Source organism: Onychostoma macrolepis, chromosome 25 (genome assembly GCF_012432095.1).
Source record: "Onychostoma macrolepis isolate SWU-2019 chromosome 25, ASM1243209v1, whole genome shotgun sequence".
Taxonomy (NCBI): Eukaryota; Metazoa; Chordata; class Actinopteri; order Cypriniformes; family Cyprinidae; genus Onychostoma; species Onychostoma macrolepis.
Genome location: NC_081179.1, coordinates 20,143,978 through 20,165,188, shown reverse-complemented (window position 1 = coordinate 20,165,188; position 21,211 = coordinate 20,143,978). Strand labels below are relative to the sequence as shown.

At 36.1% G+C, this 21,211-nt stretch overlaps 1 protein-coding gene across 7 annotated transcripts in view; it reads right to left on the bottom strand.

Moving 5' to 3' along the window:
• Nucleotides 1-4,139: 4,139 nt before the first annotated feature.
• The window catches only part of b4galnt4a (beta-1,4-N-acetyl-galactosaminyl transferase 4a), a 181,130-nt gene continuing 164,058 nt past the window's right edge, over nucleotides 4,140-21,211 (bottom strand). For 4 of the 7 annotated variants that reach the window (XM_058767447.1, XM_058767446.1, XM_058767444.1 and 1 more), the window contains exons 10-20: nucleotides 16,443-16,586; nucleotides 16,135-16,244; nucleotides 15,405-15,505; nucleotides 15,073-15,146; nucleotides 12,426-13,713; nucleotides 11,286-11,644; nucleotides 10,091-10,244; nucleotides 8,529-8,601; nucleotides 7,703-7,856; nucleotides 7,497-7,623; nucleotides 4,141-6,268 (exon numbers count right to left, since the gene is read on the bottom strand). In XM_058767447.1, coding sequence (XP_058623430.1) covers nucleotides 6,154-6,268; nucleotides 7,497-7,623; nucleotides 7,703-7,856; nucleotides 8,529-8,601; nucleotides 10,091-10,244; nucleotides 11,286-11,644; nucleotides 12,426-13,713; nucleotides 15,073-15,146; nucleotides 15,405-15,505; nucleotides 16,135-16,244; nucleotides 16,443-16,586 — 2,699 coding nt within the window. In that variant the 3' untranslated portion in view covers nucleotides 4,141-6,153. Of the gene's footprint in view, nucleotides 6,269-7,496; nucleotides 7,624-7,702; nucleotides 7,857-8,528; nucleotides 8,602-10,090; nucleotides 10,245-11,285; nucleotides 11,645-12,425; nucleotides 13,714-15,072; nucleotides 15,147-15,404; nucleotides 15,506-16,134; nucleotides 16,245-16,442; nucleotides 16,587-21,211 lie in introns of all 7 variants that reach the window. The other 3 variants (XM_058767441.1, XM_058767442.1, XM_058767443.1) reach the window with 1 other exon arrangement.

Sequence of the window (21,211 nt, the reverse complement as noted above, 5' to 3'; positions counted from 1 at the left end):
GGATTGGCACGCTCTCCTGCATTGTAAATGGGAATTACCATCTCTACTGCTTCAATGCTTCTCTTCTTGGTTTTGGGGATGCAAGGCAAAGCTCTGGTCTCTGCAGGATGATCAGCAATAGGCTTTGTTTGCACAGCAATTCCATTCACTCTATGTGATGTCCCTTCACCACTGATTGTCTCCTCTAGTCTGTCTATATTGTCCCTCGCCAATGTTGTGAATGGCATTCACAACATTGAATGGGGATGGCATCTGCACTTGCTGCTTCTACCTGAGAATATGAAACACCATGGCCGAGTCTATTAAGTATCTTTATCAGTTCCACATTTCCAGTGAGTGACTTGACAGCAAAGGGCAACGCAATATGTTTTGTAGGCTTGACTTTGCCGCAAGTAACAGCATAAACTAGGTCTTGGCTGAATGAAGCTGTGAGCCTTTGCACCCTCTGGGATGGGTTATTACCTACTTTGGATGAACCTGTTAGGAGTGTCTGAAGAAACGCCACTAGAGATGTAGGAGTGCTGTTCATCATCTCAAGATCTGACGCATGTGGTGGCCATGCTTGAGTAATATCTTGTCTTGAGGAATATCATCTCTGATCTTCAGTGCCACTTGCGATATGATGTCTTCGCTAATGCTTGATTTGTGCTCCTTCAGTTCATCTTTTAGTTTCTGGCAAACCTTTACAAGTTCATCCATTGTCAAATCGTCAGGGTATACCAACAGCTTTCCTTTGTAATTTGGTATGATGTGTAAAGATTCACCAAATTCAGCTCCAACCGTGCAACGTAGGTGCTTCTTTGTAGAAGGTGCCACTTGTGTTACACCACATTCAGCCATTTCTGTCACCAGTTTAGAGGTCAGGTCTGTGAATGGTACCACTGTAGGATGTTCAATCAGTCCTTCCCTAATGTATGCAAAAACTTTATAGAGCGCCATTCTTTCTGCTGCTTCATAATGACATTCTGACATGAAATAACAGAAATACCGGTATATCAAGAACAAGGAATATGTAAATATGTGGTGCTAAAAGTAGCATCAGGACTAGCCGTTTCCAATGATGCTATGTGCTAGTCTGTGCACATCTGAAAGTAATCTGGTTTGGAAATCACATGAAATTTCAGCCGTCTTGCACTACTTCCATCTCTGCATCTCCACACACTCATCAATCTTTGTTTTTTAATTACTCACGAAGTTGTTATTGTATAAAACAGGTATGAAAGAGTGGAACAAAGATGGTCGGAGTAATCTTGATTTGAAAATGCATCAAATTAAACAAAGTTGCAATCATTGGTCATTTCTTCACTCATTTTCACACAGTTGAGTCATAGCTGAATAAGTCGTGAAGTGCTTGTAGCCTCCAAGGGTAACACATATCAAAATAAACAGCAGGACTCACCTTTTCAGATGATGCTAGTGGCTTATCTGTACAACAAAGTATGGTGGAGTAATCTGGTTTTGAAACTAGCACCAGTCGTTGTTGTTGCATAATATACTATTTCATATACAGTTCATACATATTTTTTCAAATTTCTAGGTCATGGATTGTCTCACCATCATGGTTCTGATATCACCAGATTACAGACAGTCTTGTCTATCCACATCTGAAAAGATACCCCTAACATCAATATCTTTTGAGATAGATATACAAATATAACAATTTAATAGATGCAAAAAATAGTTTTCTTTAATGTGAAGGCTAATATAAAACGTATACAACAAATATCATGTCAAATTATGGCAGATCTGGATAGCCCTGACTGTCCTGAAAAATCAACATATAGCATGTGTGGCTACCTCTTACAATAGACTTCATACAAACCTGCTGTGCAGATACTGTAGGACGATAATGGCAAAAATAATGATTGTCCCAAAAGATTAGTAAAGCTACTCATTTGAAATGGTTACCATGTTTCAGAGTACTTATATGGACTCTACAAACAAACTGGTATCAAAGAGATTTTGCCACCTTAGGTGGTACCAAATTCTGGCTTGGTCCATGGACTAATTGTACTTAAGTACACTTTTTGAGTGTATTATTTTTTTCGGGAAACTTATGACTTTAACTTCACTATATTTGAAAGACAACTATTGTACTTTTCACTCCACTACATTTCTATCAAGGTCCTCAAAGTAGAAAGGCATTACTGTGTAGTAGCTTTGAAAGTCAGTGGGTGATTTTTTTTTTCTTCTCTAAAACGTGACTTTTATTCAGACAGTTTATCAGTAATCACTCATGTAGGGCTACATGAAGTGATTTCCCAGCATTTTTTGAACACTGACCAGTTGCAAATGTGATATTTATTTACAACAATTCAATAATAGCCTAAAATGTTAATATTGTGGTATATATTAGACACAATAATTTCTGATTTGGCTAAATTGTGTAAGTGAAAATATTACATATAAATCCACAGAAGAACTGTTGTGCGCCTTCTAATAAAACACAATAGGTGTTGGACTTGAAGCATGCACTGCACAGACCGTTCTGTGTGTGACATCAAAGTACTGCGAGAGCGATTAGACAGCATTTTTAATCTTTTTGATTTGATGTTAAATAAGTCTTGCTGTTTTGCTTTTTTGTTAAAGCAGTGTTGCTGTTGTAAAGTTATACAGCTACAGTTGTGTTGCTGGGTTTTAAAGCAGGTTTGATTTTTTTTTTTTTTTCTATCACTCTGTATTTACAGGATTTCACTGTCCACTCTGTTCAAATGTGGATGAATGGCTACACATAGATGTGTGCACACACTGTCAGAGCTGTGTGAGATCACTACCATCCTGCTTTTGTGGGGGTAGGTAGGGGTGTTAAATATGTTTTTGTTTTGTTTTGTTTTTCTTTAGTTTTTTCCCAATAGGTTTTTAACATTCTAAAAGCTCTTTATTTCAAAGATGTCAGTGTATTCAGTAGGTATAATGTATTGTAAGTTGCTTCAGAAGTATTGCAAGTATTACGTACAACAATAATAAAACTTTTTTGACTGCTTTGACATAAAAAAGGAAATGTACTTTTGGTACTTAAGTACTTTTAAAAGCAAGTACTTCTGTACATTTACTTAAGTAAAAATCTGTCTTTACAACTTTTACCTGTAAAGGTAATATTTGACCAGCAGTATCTGTACTTTCACTCAAGTAATGGAGTTGTGTATTTTGTCCGCCTCTGCCCACAATGGTAATATTCTGTTAATTGCGTGCGCTGCAGTTTTTTCATCTGCGCTTAAATGCTCCAGCTAAAGCTGGGTGGATTGTGATTGGCTCTTAATGTTTCTTGGAAAAACAAACTGTTCTGTTCGATTCCAACGAGATCATTAGTTGTGTTGCTGAATTATTAAAATGTAGATACAGTAGCCTATAGCCTAGTTATCAGCATTAGTGTGAGCCTTTAATATAAAGATATAATCATGGTATAGATCAGAGTGAACGAGCATTTGTCTTAATAGTTTACATTTTTTATTACTTTAAGGAGATTCACAATATTGAGATTGTCTGCACTGCTAAGAACTGTATTAACACCCACAGTAAGATTATACACCAATACTTGACCCATAATCTCACACTCTGAATCATTACCTAAGGCCTATTTTTGGGTTTATGAATCAGAGTTTGACTGTTCTCATTGCCTCATGTTCAGACTTGTGTAATACAGTCGTGATTTAGAGTGTACTTAAGCTAAAAGAAGAATGTGCAGTAAAAGATATATGGGCGGTGGATTTGCTATGACTTTTAAAGTGCAGCTTTCACCTATGTTTCCATCACCCTGCTTTTATGCACATTTTGAAGTATAGCATCAGAAACGAGTGATGGAAATGCTGAATTTCGAATAAAAATGCCCTAATTCGCAAAAACGTTTTTGACTTGTGCAAAAAAGGGTTAATGCGAATAATGGGAGATGGAAATGCATAATAAATTGCAGATGTGACGCTGTACTTGGACTCCCTCTAGTGGTTGAATGCTGTAATGCGAAATTTTTCAAATACTTACGTTAAACTTTGAAAGCCGCAGAACTTTATCCAAAATGACATAAATTGCACAGAATATGTATAGTTTGCCTACGACCTCATTAAAGCGATGCTATGCCTGTTGAGCTAAAAAAATAAAAAAATAATAATAAATCTTATTTCTAAGATCAAAAAGTGTAATAAAACAAACATACTCGAGGTGCTTCAACTTTCAACTTTATTTTTCAGAAAAATTAACCCAAAAATGTTAAAATAAAATGCAAACATTCTGAAAAATTTCTACACAACAATTTCACAGAAATTACCTTGTAATGCAGATCCCTGTATTAGGCGTAATGTATTAGTGTCCTGTCTACGTTTTGTTTTAAATAGGCAGCCAGAAAGAACATCGAACCAGGAGAAGGAATAGAAGAAAGAAACATCACCATTTTAAAAGAGTAGCCTAAATGGAGAAGTTTTACGCACAAGTTGGACTTTATAACTCTCTGTATTTCTGATATGAAATAAAAACACGTCAAAATTGTATGCCAGCTTGTAAACACGGTCGTTTGTATGTTGCAGATGCTTGTAAGTTACAGTGACATAATGACACATAATTTAATACACTCCAGCTGCCCGTGTCAGTGTAAAACATTTTTTTCATCAAATATATGTAGTCAAACAAAATGCTGTCAAATATCACCAAAAATCATTTCGACTCGTCTAGTTTGTAAAAATCACATTTACAGTAACGCACTTACAATGGAAGTATATGGCGCAAGATATACCAGACTATGCAATAACTGAAACTACAGCTATATTTTGTTTTTAAAACGATTTTCGCAGAAAAATAGGTGTTATTTGAGCTGTAAAGCTGTATAAACACTTTATCTATGGTACTACAGTTTAAGGCAGATGAATACTGACAAAGGTGGATTTTCTTTATGTAAACAGTATTTCACTAATAGTTACGTCACGTTAGTTTCCAGTATCTTTTGCGTAACTTGCCATCTTTACCGTCTTTATGTGGTTCTTACAGCACTTGGAATAATGTTTCCACATTTGTCTCATGTTAACATCTAGAATGTTCTATTTAGTGCCCCATATACTTCTGTTTTATGTCCTTTACTGTAAACACAATTTTTGTTCGTCTGTACAAACTGGGAAAGGAGTCAAACTTATTTTCTGTGGTAAAACATCCACTTTCAAGAGACAAAAGAACCTGGAACATTTCTTTAAAAACGGAACAAACAATAGCGAAAACTTTGGACAAGTCCAAAATTCGATTAAAAAACATTTATTTTCTTTCTAAACATGTTCTACTACTCGTTCATCTCCATAAAACAACGCTATTTAGGGACTTACACAACCCAGACAGCTACACACCAGGACTCCTTCTCAACCCTGTATGGACTGCCTTGTTAAATTAAGTCAAAGAAAGGCACACAGCTTCTGGAGAATATCTTTATCCCGCGGTTAAACTCTGTAGAAATGGATACTGCATCAATGGGACAGAGTTTACGTCTAGCCTAAAACCCAGACTAAAACAGCAGTCTGAAAGGTTTTTCTGCATCTGTGAAACTAGCCCGTAAAGACTAAACCTCTTTTGAAATCAACCGGAAACGAGGAAAGGAAGCAGCTCAGACATACAGACAAATTCAAAGACGAATAATTTGAATTTCATAGCTCAGCAGGCCGTTCTTGGTCCAGTCGTGTCCAGAAGTTCAGCAGGACTTTAAAAGGAGTCGCCACATATCAGATAATTTTTACAGTTCAAGTGTAAGAAGGCATCACATCTGAGCAGGAGGTGACATTTACAGCTATATAAAAGCAGACGTCTAAGTACCAGCGCACATCTAAACCTTTAGACAATCATTTCAGCAGGTAATATCTTAAGTGCAAACCATATTTATGTGACCCAAAGTGCCTGAGCTGCTAGCTTGGAGTAAAATTGAAACAATTTCCATTTCCTTTAAATCTTCAGTAATCACTCAAGTTTCACTTCTGACCTAACAGACAGAGATACATACAAATACACACTCGGTGAATGAGTCTCTGTCTCTTTCGAGTGTTGAGTTTGGACAGCAGCTTGGCAGTGTCACAGGTCCTCCTATATGAGACGGGCCTCACGAAAGGGTCCCAGAGACACAACGGTTTGGTCCTTTAAGGTCCCGTTCTCGTGCCGAGTTAGTTTGAAGTCTCTCAGCGAGGTTCGCTTTTATCCTTTAGGAGTTTTACTGGACTGTGAGTTCCACATGCCTCTTTTAGAGTGATAGTAGTGAAAGAAGTTTCTCAGTCTTAAACGCTCAACCTCCAGACCGTTTTGCAAAACTCTGAAAAAGAGAGATTCATTTAATAATTAATGTATTTTGTAATTATTTATAAATTATTTTAATGTCTAATTTCAATGACAATGTCATTAATAATACTAATAATATATTCAATTATTATTATTCAATATCATAATTTAACTAATATTAATAATAACTTGTATTATTATTAATACTAACAACATGTATTATTATTATCATCAGCAAAACTAATGTCAATGTCAAAATCCGTTAATTCAATATTAGAATTTTATGTAGTTATTAACAATAAAATATTTTTATTTTTCATTTTTTTAACATTTATTAAAAATATTGTTAATCATAATAAAAATAACAACAACAAATAACAAAATCTCATTCACTTCAATATAATTTTAATAATAATATTAATTAAAAACATATTTATGTAATATATAAGAATAATATACAATAATAATGTCACTGTCAAAATCTCACAATTCAGTATCATAATTTTAACAGTATTAATACAATTATATTATATATTATTATCATCAACAACAACAATGATATTGTCACAGTCCGAATATCTCAATTCAATATCATAATTGTATTAGTAATATTAATAATAAAATATGTATTTAATATGATTGATGATGATGATGACAATTACTATAATAATATAATTGTGAAAATGTCTTAATTCAGTATCATAATTGTAATAATATGAATAAAATGATATTCATCTAACATATACCAACAACAACAATAATAATATTATTATTATTAACAACAACAAAATAATATTTCAATAATTTTAACAATATTATTAACATAATATTTAACATATTATTATTAATAATAATAATAATAATAATAATAACACTAACAATAATCACTGTCAAAAGTTATCATAAATAACTGAGGTGATGATGATAATAATAATAATAATAATAATAATAATAATTGTTGTTGTCATTATTATTAACAACAAAATAATATTTCAATATCATATTTTAATAATGATATTATCAATTACATGATATTTAACATATTATTATATGTTTATTATTATTATTATATTATATATATTATGATAATTACTATTAATAATAGTACTAACAAAAACAAAGTTTATAAATGATCATAAATAACTAATACCTTTATAATAATAATTCCTGATAATAATAATAATAATAATAACATCTTAAATTGTATTGCAAAAATAACTGAATACTATAAAATAAACTTGTTTCCTGTAAAGCGCTTCTACCTGTCCAGTAGTTCCCAGTCTTCTCCTCCCCAGCGGTCCTTAAACTCCTCCGTGTTCATCCCACCAATCTTGTCAAAATCTGATTTGTAGATCCCAAACAGGCCGAAGCCGTTCACCTCCCAGTAACCTACAGACACAGAGCCTTTGGTTTGATGAAGTCCAGTGTGACAGCGGCTGTGTTTGAGTGTGTGTGAGATGTGTCATACCGTCAGGCTCCTGCGGTGAGCTGCCACAGCCCAGTCTCATGACTATCGGAGCGAAGGCCAGTTTGCCCTCCACACAGTGTTTCCTGATGTTCTCCAGGATGTTCAGAGGGAAGTGAATGTGCAGGTCACACAGAAACACGATACTGTGACTGTCCTGCAAACACACATCGGCAAAAATCAGCCCACACTGCTGCATTACTGAACTACACGACTGATTAAACGCATCCTGCTCATCATCTTTGTTTTCTAAGTTACATTATAGCAACAGCTGTGATTCACCAGCCACATTTATACACTCATTAACATGAGGAGGATTCCTAGAAACCGTTGTCTCTGCAAACAGTGAATCACTGATAATCACACTTGTCTTGAGCTTACAGGTTTAATTGCTGCATGGGGAAACTGTGACATAATGCTGCGTCATGCTGGAATTACCACAAGTGTGAACAACTAATTTTAAAAACATTTATGTGCTTTTCAGACTCATTTTTGATTTCATGAAAGATACATCTTTTGCCAATTGACTGTAAATTTAAGTTAAAACAACAACAAAAACTGGTAGTTTGGGGACTAAAGCTACATTTGTTTACACGGTATTTTCTAAATACTTGGTAACATTGATTTGATTTCTTGATTTCTGGGAATCGAACCCATGACCTTGGCATTCCTAGATCCGCCAGTTGAGCAACAGGAACAATTTGTGTACCGTTATGCACTTTATCACAGATATGAAACGTTACTGAGAATGTCTGAACATCTACAATGTCTTATATTGGAATTATAATAAATCTGATTTGAAATCTTAAAGCTGTGAGTGTATGATTACCTCTATGGTGTCCACACCGATCTGTAACCCGGCAGAGCGTTCAAAGTTTCCTTCCCTCCTCAGATACTCATATCTGTGTACAAAAGAGTCCAGAAAAATAAAAAGACAATAGTAATACGCCTCTGTTTATATGCTAAATACACAAGTATCCATCTGAGTATATAATTAGTTCTATTAACTATAAATAGTCTATTAACATATATTAAATATTTAAATATATATATATATATATATATATATATATATATATATATACAATTAACATATTATATTTTTAATAATCAATATAAAATTTGATCTTAATTAAGTCAAACAATTGCTGTCAAACAATTATATTTATTTAAGAAAAAACGTTATGCTTATATATTAAATATATTTATGTATAATTTAAAATATAAGAATATAAATATATAAATGTATATGCATGTAAAAATTTCCCAAATATATGCTGTATGTGAGTGTATGTATATATACATAATAAATATACACAGTACACACACATATATTATGTAAACAAAAACCTTTGGTCCCGCTTTATATTAGGTGGCCTTAACTACTATGTACTTACATTTAAATTAATAATTTGGTACAATGCACTTATTGTGTACATACATGTTTTTACATTGTACTTATATTTTTTAAATACCTATATGTAATTACATCTGTAATTAATTTCTGTAATTACATTTATAATTACACTGTTGTCCCATCCCTTGCACCTTAACCCACCCTTAAACCTACCCATATACCACCAAACCTGTCCCTAACCTTACCCGTATCCCACCTCAATAGCAGAAAAAGTGTTTTGCAACACAGTATGAACACAATAAGTACATTGTACTTATTTTTTGATGTAAGTACATAGTAGTTAAGGCCACCTAATATAAAGTGTGACCAAACTTTATTTAGGATGCGATTAATCGCGATTAATCGTTTGACAGCACTTATATATATATATAACTTTAACAGAACATGTAATATACTAAATATGTGTATATTCATTTTACATATTTAAATATATGTGTATGTTTATGTAAAGTGAAAGTAGATGCATAATGCTTCCATTACCATTAGACCTTATTATATATATATATATATATATATATATACACATACACACACACATACATACATATATATATATATATTATTTTTTAATTCACACATAATATTACTTAAATTAAACATTAACTTAAATTACTTTATAACGTAATATATGAGTATATATTGGCATATTAGATAACAGAATATCGAATATACAAGTGTGTATTAATTTAACATTTAAATGTTTTTAACAAAAAAAAAATAAGTATCTTGGGTCCAGTACTTCTCACCTCACCAACTAGTTCATTTTAAATTCTGCTCCAGTGAGTCATAAAAATTATATATAATATATATATATATATATATATATATATATATATATATTACATTTAGTCTCTCAATTAAATTGCTGTTTAAAATAGTTTTTGAAGAGGTTTAGCATGTCAACTACCTTCATTTGCAAGTTTCTATATAATGAATATAATAACAAAGTGGCATGTAAGCGTGTGTTGGCGTACCGTGGAACGGAGCTTTCTCTGAGAGCCTGTTCCACGTCCATGTCTTCACTCTGGAAGTCCACGATGATGATGTTGAAATTGTTGTCCTTGGTTTCACGGTGCAGGAACTCCATGTCTGAGATGAACTGCTGAACCCAACGCGCCTGATTCTTCACTGTAGGAAACAAATCAACAAATACATTATAATAATACTACATAATATTCATACATCAGCTACATCAAAACAAAGATTTGCTTTTTTATTTGCATAGCAGAAAAATTACTTGGGCATAACTTGCAAAAAACATGCAACTTGAATTTTTATTTATATTATATAGACTTTTTATTAATATACTTTAGACAAAGCAAAAATATATGATTCTGCTGTTATATAAAATGTAATTTATTTTAAACATAAATTACTCATCAAACTCATCTACATCTTGGATAGACTGAGGGTGAGGACATGTTCAGCAAAATTAAAATTTTTGGGTGAACTATTCCTTTAATAAAGTTCTATTAAACCAACCTTTTTTTTCTTCTTCTTCTTCTATGAGTGAGTGTTATGTAAACTGGTTGCCTGTAGTTTGAGTTTCTACTAAACAAATCCAAACTGCAATGTATTGTACTGCTAAGGCAATGGGTTGTGACAGATTCCACATACACGAATGGAATTTCTGATCAGGCAAGGGACACTTTTTCATCACATATCTGCCAATCAAAAGTAAAATACCATGTAAAACCTTTCGAATTCTTTGCTACACAAAAATAAATTGAAAAAAGTGAAAAACAAACCAGCTCCCCAGTTTAATTTGAATTTGAATATAGTGGCCCCAAGAGGTATTTACACACTTAAGTTGCACTTGAAAATTTATGAATATCAATGCGTGACATAAAAAAATCTCAAACAAGGTGGCATTTAAACAAAGACAGCACAAGCACAGGATTTTTGGCGATATATTTAAGTTACATCTGGGATTCTAAACTCTGACCCACAAGGTCCACTTTCCTGAAGAGTTTAGCTCCAAACCTAATTAAACACACCTGAACAAGCTAATAAAAATCGCATTCTGGGGGGTAAAATACATGTTTTTTTGGCGGGGTCCCCCAGGTAAAATTCGCCCAACTTGGCTACACTGGTTAGAGCTAAACTGTGCAGGAAAGTGTGCCATCTGGGTACATAGTTTCACAAAAATAGATTACATTTATTACTTACCTGGTACCACAAAATGCACCATGACATTCTTTTTCCACTGCAGCATCACTGGCTGGCACAGCAGGGGTTTGGCATATACTGTGCCCCACTGCGGGGTGCCGTGGGCCCCATGGGTAGGTGTGCGGGAGGGTGGAGCAGGTGGGCTGGCGACAGGGGAAGAGGGGGATGATGCTGTGACCCCTTCCATATTCTCCAGACTGTCTTCTACCCGGCCTCGGTGCAACAGCATGTAGATGTACTCAGATAGACGGACAACTTTACGGCCTCTCTCCATTAGCTCCAGCTCTATTAGGTAGCGGTTACCGCGTGCAGAGTCACGCCGCTTTTCTACATTTATAATGCGGAGGAGAGTGTAAATCCTGAGAAAGAGGGAGGGAAAAAAAAGATTACATGGTGGAGTGAGTGGTTGTGTGATTAGTTGAAAATGCACACCGGTGCAATTTTAAATGTATATGAATGGTAAGGTGCCCATTTTCAACAATAATTACAGTAATTATCTTTATTGCTAAATAGCTGTGCAGTTGGAGAGAGGAAAAATAAACTGAAAACAAATATTTTACACATATTTTGCAAATTAAATTATTTTACAGTTTTTCAGACATTATTTCAGTAGAACAACAACAAAAAAGAAACATATTGCAAGTGAAATGTGTATGAATTTAGTTATAAGAGTAATTATGATAATTTTCTGTATTGCCAAATAGGTGTTCAGTAAGGAAAAAAAACTGTAACAATAAATGAAAAACAAAAAAAATGTAATGTAAATACACACCGTGACTACTGACATTTTACTTATATTTTCCAATTAAATGTGTAAAATAAATACATAAAATGTAAGGTGTCCACTTTCCAGTAATTATTGTAATTCTCTGTATCGCTAACTAGACAGACAGGAAAAAGAAACCTCAAAGGAATGTAACAATGAGTTTAAAAAAAAGATTGCAAAACACAATGTGTGAAAACCGATATTTACCGATATACTGTGAATTAAATGTCTCTGTATCACCAAATGACTAGAGTTACACAGCAGAAAAATTATTTTATATATAAATACATATATAAATACAAATATATAAATGGTAAATACTGATTTTACCGATATATTGGAAATTAAAATATTGTTTTCTATATCAGCCTCACCCTCCATTACGTTCGTTGAGTTTCTCCATGTACTGCGCAAGAACGTCCACCACTTCGCTCTCAGATAGCTGCAGGTTTCCAGATACGTTGCACCGAAGATCATTCCAGTCAGAGCGCAATGTCTCAAAGTCCATGCTATTAACGGAAAACGTCCTCTGCCAATTAATGGCCTCCTCCACCCACCCAGGACGAGGCTCCACATCCTCATAGCTATACTCCGAAAGGCCTCCTTCCTCCTCTGGTTCTGGGTCCATGTCCGGCCGGTGCTGTTGGGACTCAGTAATCTCAGAGGTGTGCAAGTAGGAAGTGACACGGAGAGGCCCAGTCGGAAGCACGTTCTCAGAGGAGTTAGCGGACGGACGGGTGGGCACAGGAGGGGGTCGAGCGGTTGTGATGGGCCTCAAGGGATGCTGGTGTTTTTCCCAGACGCCTCGTATCCTTCTCTCAAAGCGGCTTGGGATTGCTGCTCTGTTTGGGGGCATGGGATTTTCAGCTGGCTTGCTGAAGTTGGGGCTTGCTGGAAAGACCTTGTTCTCTTGCAGAGGAGACCGTGCAAATAACTGGGATGCACGCAAAGCTCCTTTGCTGAGCTTTGGTTTGGCACTGAGGTTCACCAGCTTTGTGGTTTTGCCATTCTGGTACAGGAAAACGCCAGGGAAGACCTCTCTGGGTTGGCGTGAAATGAGACTTTGCTTGTCCTTAGCAGGGCGAGGTCTTGTGACGTAGATTTTGTTGTCCTCCTTCTTGCGTTCCTTGTTGGTTCCAGGATTGTGGCTGTTGTCATGAGCGTGGTTGTTACCTGGGGAAGGAACGGTGTGGGCAGGACCGCTGAGGATTTGCTTGGCTCGACTGTTGAGGGCCACCAATGAGGATTTTGGCGGGAAAAGTAAAGCTGATCTGCTTATTTTCGGTGAATGATCTTCTGACCAACCCTCTCTGAGGTCTCGGCGGTCTCTTTGAACCCAAGTGAGAGAACGACCTCGCACCACACTCTCACTTTTTGGCAACCCTACCTTAGCCTGATGGTTCAGAGTGTCTTGAGGTTCCGTCTCTTGAGGTTGAGACCCAACCACCTGCCTTGCTCTCGTGAAAAAGCGTCTTTGCTCTCTCCTAAAAGCTGGGTTGTCCGACTCTACCTCTTTTTTCTCCAACATTGTGGGATCAGGTTTATAAGAGGGGTTTGAGGTGTGACTTGATTGGCTAGGTTGGACAGTCTTCTTTGCTGACTGGGTGCCAACAACTTGTGCTTCATCCTCTGGATCCGCCCCCTCTTCTTCTTCAAGAAAATCTAAAGCAAAACAAACCAAACACTATTGGCACTTTTGCACTGTGTGGTACGACACGGCTCAGTACGGTTTGCGTTTCCACTGCAGTTTAGTACCGCTTTAGAGTTTTACATGTCGTTATAGTTGCGCCGCCTCTACTGCCGTGACTCCTGAAAAACTTTTAAATTCCGCGTCGTTTCATCAAGCTCTCGCTGGATCCGCTCCTTGGCTATAAATGAGAGGAACGTCTGTACTTCCTCAACAGACAACGAAAAATTTTTTGGTTGTTAAAAAAGGTGCGCTCAACGGTTGCGTTCGATTCTTCACTGGCTGTGCTGATTTAAATCTAGCAGGTCTGTTGTGTCTCCTGTCACAAGTTCACAGTGACGATTTTCAAAAAAAGTACCAGGTATCAGGTACTGTACCCAGTGGAAAAACCCCCAAAAGTGAACCGTACCGTGCCATACCATGCAGTAGAAAAGCACCATATGAGTGTTACTCCACCACTTGAGGCCAAGTTCACAAAGAGACCTAGAAAAATAATTTTCGGCAATTTGCAACTTACAGGCCTATTCATACTAAGACTTTAACAAGACTTTAAAGCTGTAGTATGAAACTTCTACAAGTGGCACCTAGGAATTGCAATATGTTTGAGAGACCCAGCAATTGGCATTGTGAAATATACCACAACTGCAAACTTGTTGCCTTTTGGCAAAACACACCATTCTGACGCCAAAATAGGCCATTTACGTGATTTGTACAAATCAGAGGAGTTTATATGGGTATATGAATGTACATCTTAAAGGAACTGATAGTCTTCGGAAAAAGTTTTTATGGCATTTTCTTTTCATCTTATCTCTGGGTTACGTTTTATGAAATCATGTTTATAAGTGCAATGCTGCTTTTTGTACAAGGTAACTATCGTAGCTAGTGTATTTCTGCTTTCCGTAAGCGCCACCTACTGGAGAGTGAATTTGTATTTTTATTCAGCCAGTCTTCCGTTCTTGTTCAGACTTGTTGTTTTTATCAAAACTTGCACTATTTGAACTGTAAAGCTGTTTAAATCATAGTTTTTACAGTTATCTTATAGTTTAGGATGTTATCAGGATTTTATAGTTTAGAATGTTGATTCCAAAACAACGTGTAGTTCGTCTTATGAAAACACCTTTCGTCAGCAATTTTCATGTTGTTGTAACCAGGCCTTAACCCTTTGAAAATAAACACAACTCCAGCAATTCATTTCTTTTCTGGCTCAAACCCAAGGCCATTATCTCCTGATGAATATATCTGCCATGTTCTAATAAAGCAGCTTGTGACGGAACGATGCACTAATGAAGTGTTATTCCTCTTCTGGATCACTGATCACACACATGAAAACTCACCATCAGGATTAGGGAAGAAGAATGGCCTGTCATCTTCCTCCTCATCCATCTTCATGTATTTATAGAAGCCAAACCTGTTAGAGAAAGAGATGGAGAGAAAAAGATCAAGTCCATGAAAGACAGAAATACAGAGTTTTAGAGAACTGTATTTATTCATCTCTGTTTCAGTGATCATAATGATTCAGAGTACCATTTAATTTCAAGAAGTCTTCTATGAGTTGAAGAAAAAAAAAATACTTTATTGATAAATGTCCCTGGTCTTACTGTCCACATTATATTTCATAATATATTTCAATATATTTATTGCCATTGCAATCTATATACAAGCTTACTTCTCCAAATAGATGGGTGACTCTCTATAGAAGCACTTGTTTTCTCTTTCCATGTGGGTGAGGCGGGTAAAGTCATTGGGATAGACAAAAGAAAGATAGACCTGCAGACAAAATACCAGACATGACAACCCAGATAATTAACTTGAAATGTCATTAGTTCAATACTGATCATTATGTCTGTGAATACTGGATAAAAGCCTGTTGTCTAGCATATACTGTACTGCATGCTGCCTACAAATCTTTTGAAAAATAATGTGAAAGTATGCAACAATAAACATTTAAATATTTATTGCTTTTTATTTAGGCAAGTGGTATAGAGTTTTCATCTCAGGAAACTGACTTTTATTGCTTCAAGCTAATGTCAAGCACATCGCATTGTAGGATATAGAAAAAAATTGTTCTCTCTCTAAAATGTAGCATTGTGAAGTCTGATTTGTCAAAAAAAATGTCTGTTTCTTCATTTGATGCAGAAAATTGAATGTAAATTTGTGTAAATGTACCTGTTTATTATTGCTCTCACCTTTTGTTTTTGTGCTTTTGATTGGCTTTTATTGTATGCCTGCAATTACTTTTGTAATCCAAAAGGGGGCAGTAATCACACAGGAAGTTTTAGTACACTGCAGCAGCAAGTCAATACGGCAACAGGTGCAAATGCATTGTTACACAAAAGGCATTTTCTGTTGTACTATTTGGCAAAATGTGTGCAGAAATATGTGTTTGTTAGACTCACAAATTGTAGGCCTTGATAGCGAGCGATAGGGAAGTCTTTAACCACATATGTTGGCGAGTAGAGACAGGCGGGCAACACATTTTCAAGATGAGAGGGGTCAATCATGGGAACTATGGAGAGTATTGTGAGAAAGACGGTTTAATATTACCAGAAGCAGATTATCAAATTCTCCTTTCAAACATTATTTGTCAATCCGGAACACAAAATGAGGAAAAACAATTTCAGTGGACCCAATAGCAACAGAGAGTTAGAAGAATCAAATAAAAAGGGACTAGAAAGTGGACCTGAACAGACAGATAGAGGCTTACTGTTGAAGAAGGTGTCGCGGGGGTCCGGTTGCAGCATATCGGCGCCGTGTTGGCTGCGGGTGTGGGTCTCTGCTGGGACAGGCCCATGGCTGGCCAGTGTCTGAGGAATGTGATCCACATGGTTCATCTTCAAACTGCTCTCATCTTTCACAAAGAAGGGAGAATTGTTCGTGGAGATGGGAAGCCATTGTTTATGAACAGGTATTACACAAGTAGGACTTTAAAATGCAACATGAATCAGAAACACAATGCATTTCTAATGAAACTGAAGAAGGGGACCAAGTTATATCTAGAAATCAGAATATTATAAAGAATCAGGGGAGGGCTTTATGACTTGGACCAGTAAACAATTTCCAAGAACACCCTGGCAACTGTTTAGCAACTCCCAGAAAACTCCCTATTGACTTGCGAACAATGCTTTAGCAACCACCCAAAACACCTTAGAAACCCCTCATAACTAGTGTTGTCAAAAGTACTGACTTCGGTACCAGCCGGTAATGACATTTTAAAAACATCCATTTTCCGCTAACATTTGAGCGCCTTTGAGCCGATTCTTAAAACCTGCTGATTGGCCAATGTGTTCACGCGCTCAACAGATTTGACTGTGATTGGCTGCAATAATCATCGCTTCACGCTCTTCACCGAGCACTCACACAGAAGCACACGGGAGCATTTAAAAGCAGGCGTCTGTCAGTCAGCGGATACGTCTATGTGCAGATATATTAGGGATCCGCTGATAGACGCGGCTTTCAAACACTCTCATGTGTTTTTAAAGTAAAGTTTTATTCGAACAAACTATTATAAACTGCTGTTTAAAATCATTTAAAATCTACTGATTTATGTGTCAGTAGTTTTTGAACATTTCCAGCACATTTTAACAATACCGTGATAATACTGATAAACGTGATAATTTTGGTCACTATAACCGTGATAAGAAATTTTCATACCGTTACATCTCTAATAGCAGCCACCCAGAACACCTGAACAATCATTTAGCAACGTCCAGGCAACCACCCCTAACACTCTAGCAACAACTTACCACCACCCTAGCAACTGCCTAACCATGCCCTAGTAAAAACCCAGAACCCCCTTGCAACTGCTTAACAACATCCTAGCACCCTTGGAGAACACCCCAACAATCACCTTGGCAACCATTCAGGACTCCTTTGACAGATTTGCCTATGCCTATGTGCAGACGGTCTGTCTGTTTAAGCTCAATGTCAATGCCTTGCTAATATGTGCATCACTCCACATCAGATACACCAGAACGTCTGGGTGACAAATGAAGGTGCCACCCTTCAAATGACGAGGACCACCGGGCTCCACGCAGATGAGACAGGCTTTGATGTGTGCTTGAAACCCAAGAGAGAGCAGAGGTGGCTGTTGTCACACACTCTGCACTTTAATGTGTGTGAGACGAACACTGTGAAGTGCTTAAGCTCTGTGTCACGTTCAAAGTGAGTTCACATGAAGGTCAAAGATACTAGCAGCTCAACTCAAACAAGAACCAAAACGAAAGGGAACACACTCAAGTATTTAATATTACAATACCACTAATGTACTAAACAAAAACTTTCCATTCAGGCCCTGGGCTATTTTAGCACACCACAGCATAACAAGGTGTTCAAAATATAAATTTCTCACACATGCAAATGTGGCACTGACAATAACCAGTGCATGCTATATTTTGCGGGATGATTTAATTGTTCTTTTTCATGCATCAAACGTCTCCTGTGTCTTACACCTACAACCCTTTGGTTATCACCCCAGTCTACCCCTAATCATATCAAACCCTGCTGTCATTGCAAACTATACAAATGGGGTTCTTCATTATGTTGCATATAATAAGCCTTGTACAATGTACAATGCAATCACAATTCTGAAGGGAATTCATTTCATAGTATTTGACACTTGATGCAAGAAAGCCCTTGTCAGAACTCAATTTTTCGCACAAGGCATTCAAGCATAACTCTGACTCTTTTAGGAGGACTGATGGCTTTTACCAGCCGTGTTGCCTAGAGACACATTCACCACAACCCTTCACTTCCAACAGCAGTGTATCTGAAGAACTAAATGAGTAAAAAGAAAAGAAACTGTTGCATTAATAGTTTATAGGAAGTTTTAACATTGAAGAGAAAATGTTATTGCTCAGATGGTGGCTTTTATAGCTCACAAGCGTTCAAGCATCCTTCCTTTCTTGTAAGATTCCAAAGCATAAATAAAACGTGAGACAACTGTGTTTTAAGTTTAGAGTATTGTTGCTAGCATAGCTCAGATAACTTTGCCTTAAATTACTTTTATGATAAACTAGTTCATATTGAACTGGCCATCCATCCGTTTCCATTCCTTTGGCCTGAGATACAAAATTAGAGAACAATATTGTTATTCTTCATCGCTAAAAAAATGAAGTAATATTAGCTCTAGGTATACCACTGTACTACTAACATGTTTGACAAAAACCAAGCCAATTCAACAATAACCTTTATTTTGTGGAAAACAGTGATCAAAATTAGAGAACAATAACTGCTGTAGCACAAAAGAAGATTACAACAAGATTTTGGAGAGTTACAGCAGTCAGAAATTAGTAGGAACTGTAGAGGCCATTGCTTTGAATGGCTTTAGCACATCTGCGGCCGCAGGACATCACTAGTCTCTCACACTGCACTGGTGTGATCTTGGTCCATTCTTCTTCCAGTCTCTTCCATAGTTTGGTAGCTGTAGTTGGTTTCTTAGGAATAACTTTGTTGCCAAGGATTTTCCAGAGATTTTCAGGTCAGGTTTAGATCAGGTCTCTGACATTTCATTATTTCAGTGTTTTCAGCTTCAAGGAACTGCTTTACCTGTTTTGCAGTGTGGCGGGGGCATTGTCTTGCATGAAAATCGCAGGCTGATTAGGAGATGCTTGCAGGGAAGGTACCGCATGTTGCTGAAAGAGGTTCTGATAAATATTTGCATTCCCCCTGCCATGTAGCTGTTTAAAAGTCCGAACTCCTGCTGCAGAAAACATCCCCCAAACCATGATACTTTCTCCTCCACTTTTCACTTACTTCTTTACGCACTTGGAGTTCAGTTTTTACTCAGTTTGATGCCAAACAAAATGTTTCCCATCAGACCCAAATAAATTAAACTTGCTAACTCACTAAAGTGAACTTTGGACGAGTTCTCCTCTCTCCACATGACATGCTCCTCAGTAAAGATGAGTCTAGCCTGTTTATTCTTTCTGCTGAAAAGAGGCTTGGTCACTGCAGTGTGGGCTTTCAGTCCAAATTCTCTTAAACATTCTGAGACGGATCCTTAAACTGTTCAGCACTGAACTGGCAAGCAATTCCAGCTGCAGTGCTGAACCGATTCAAGTACTCGAGTGCAATCTGGACGATTGGTCCCCAATTCCATTGGTTTATAACACGGCAAATCTTATTGGTGTAGACTCCAGCATTCACATTCCTTTGTGTATGATTTTGTAATTGATTTGGCCATATTACAGAAATATTATGTGCTAACTCTGGAATCATAGGCCTATCTTAATTATTATCTGTTTAGTAACCATGGTAATTTTAGTCAGAAATTTATAAGTTAGAAGTTTACAAATAAACTCTTGACGGCACCTCCGGGTTCTTCAGGCTGAATAGCGCTTCATTCATATTTCCTTGAGGATCGGCAGGATGCGGATCAGCACTAAGTTGGGATTTTATACGCAAATTATGATAATTTACTGTATTTTAGAGATGGACAAACACGAACATAAGTGGCTGAATTTATGTTTTAAAGCACAACCATTTTTTTGTTGTTGTTTAAAGAGATGAGTTATAGCCCACGTTGCTCAATGCGTCACAAACTTGTAGGTTATAAAGTGCTAATAAAATGTTTTCATGGCAAGCTCAATGTTTCCTTGTTTACATCTTAATAAAATATTTGAGCCTATATTGATTCTCTTACAGTTTTTAAAGGTTCCTATCATATAGTAAATAAGTGTCCGTGACATCAGATATTAAAAATCCAATTATTTATGTATCCAAACACCCTCATTGTGTGTGTGCGTGTTATAATCTGTGTACGGGATGAATTTAGATTCAGTTATTAACACTCGATCATTGTGCCCATATAGACCTGCATAACTATCGAATATTAAATCACTCAGAGCTGTAAATCTGTGCAATACATACGTGAGCACTTTTAATGAGTAAAAGAGACCTTCTCTGTGATTAATATTTTTTTATTTATTAAAGACTATAATAACTACTAAAAATCTTAAATCAGTAGGCCTAATATAGTACAGTGATTCCTGGTTCTTATTAAAGGATTGAGCCATAAAACCAGTAATTTAATTTGTGCATATAGCCTATATATAAAAGTATAAATAAAAATGTTGCAGAGAAAATTTACATTTATTGCTTAAATAAACACTAAAGCACATTAATAATAATATTTGCTGTAGGTCAGATTTAATAACAGCTGTTTTAGTAAACAAAACATTTAAAATAGGCCTATAAGCAATTATATATATATACTGTATATATATATATATATATATATATATATATATATATATATATATATATATTTATTGTTTCAGCAAGGTTTTTATTCCCATTATCCACACATAAAACCCCAGTTCACGCTGATGGACTATTTGGTATTATTGTCTTATTTGTCACCGCAGTTGTTCTTTAAAATAAAACCATTTGTCCGTTCCGAATCGTTTGTCCGATGAACTACAGTGAATTATCATAATATTCTTAGTTTTTGCTCATCCACCGATCCTAAAATAA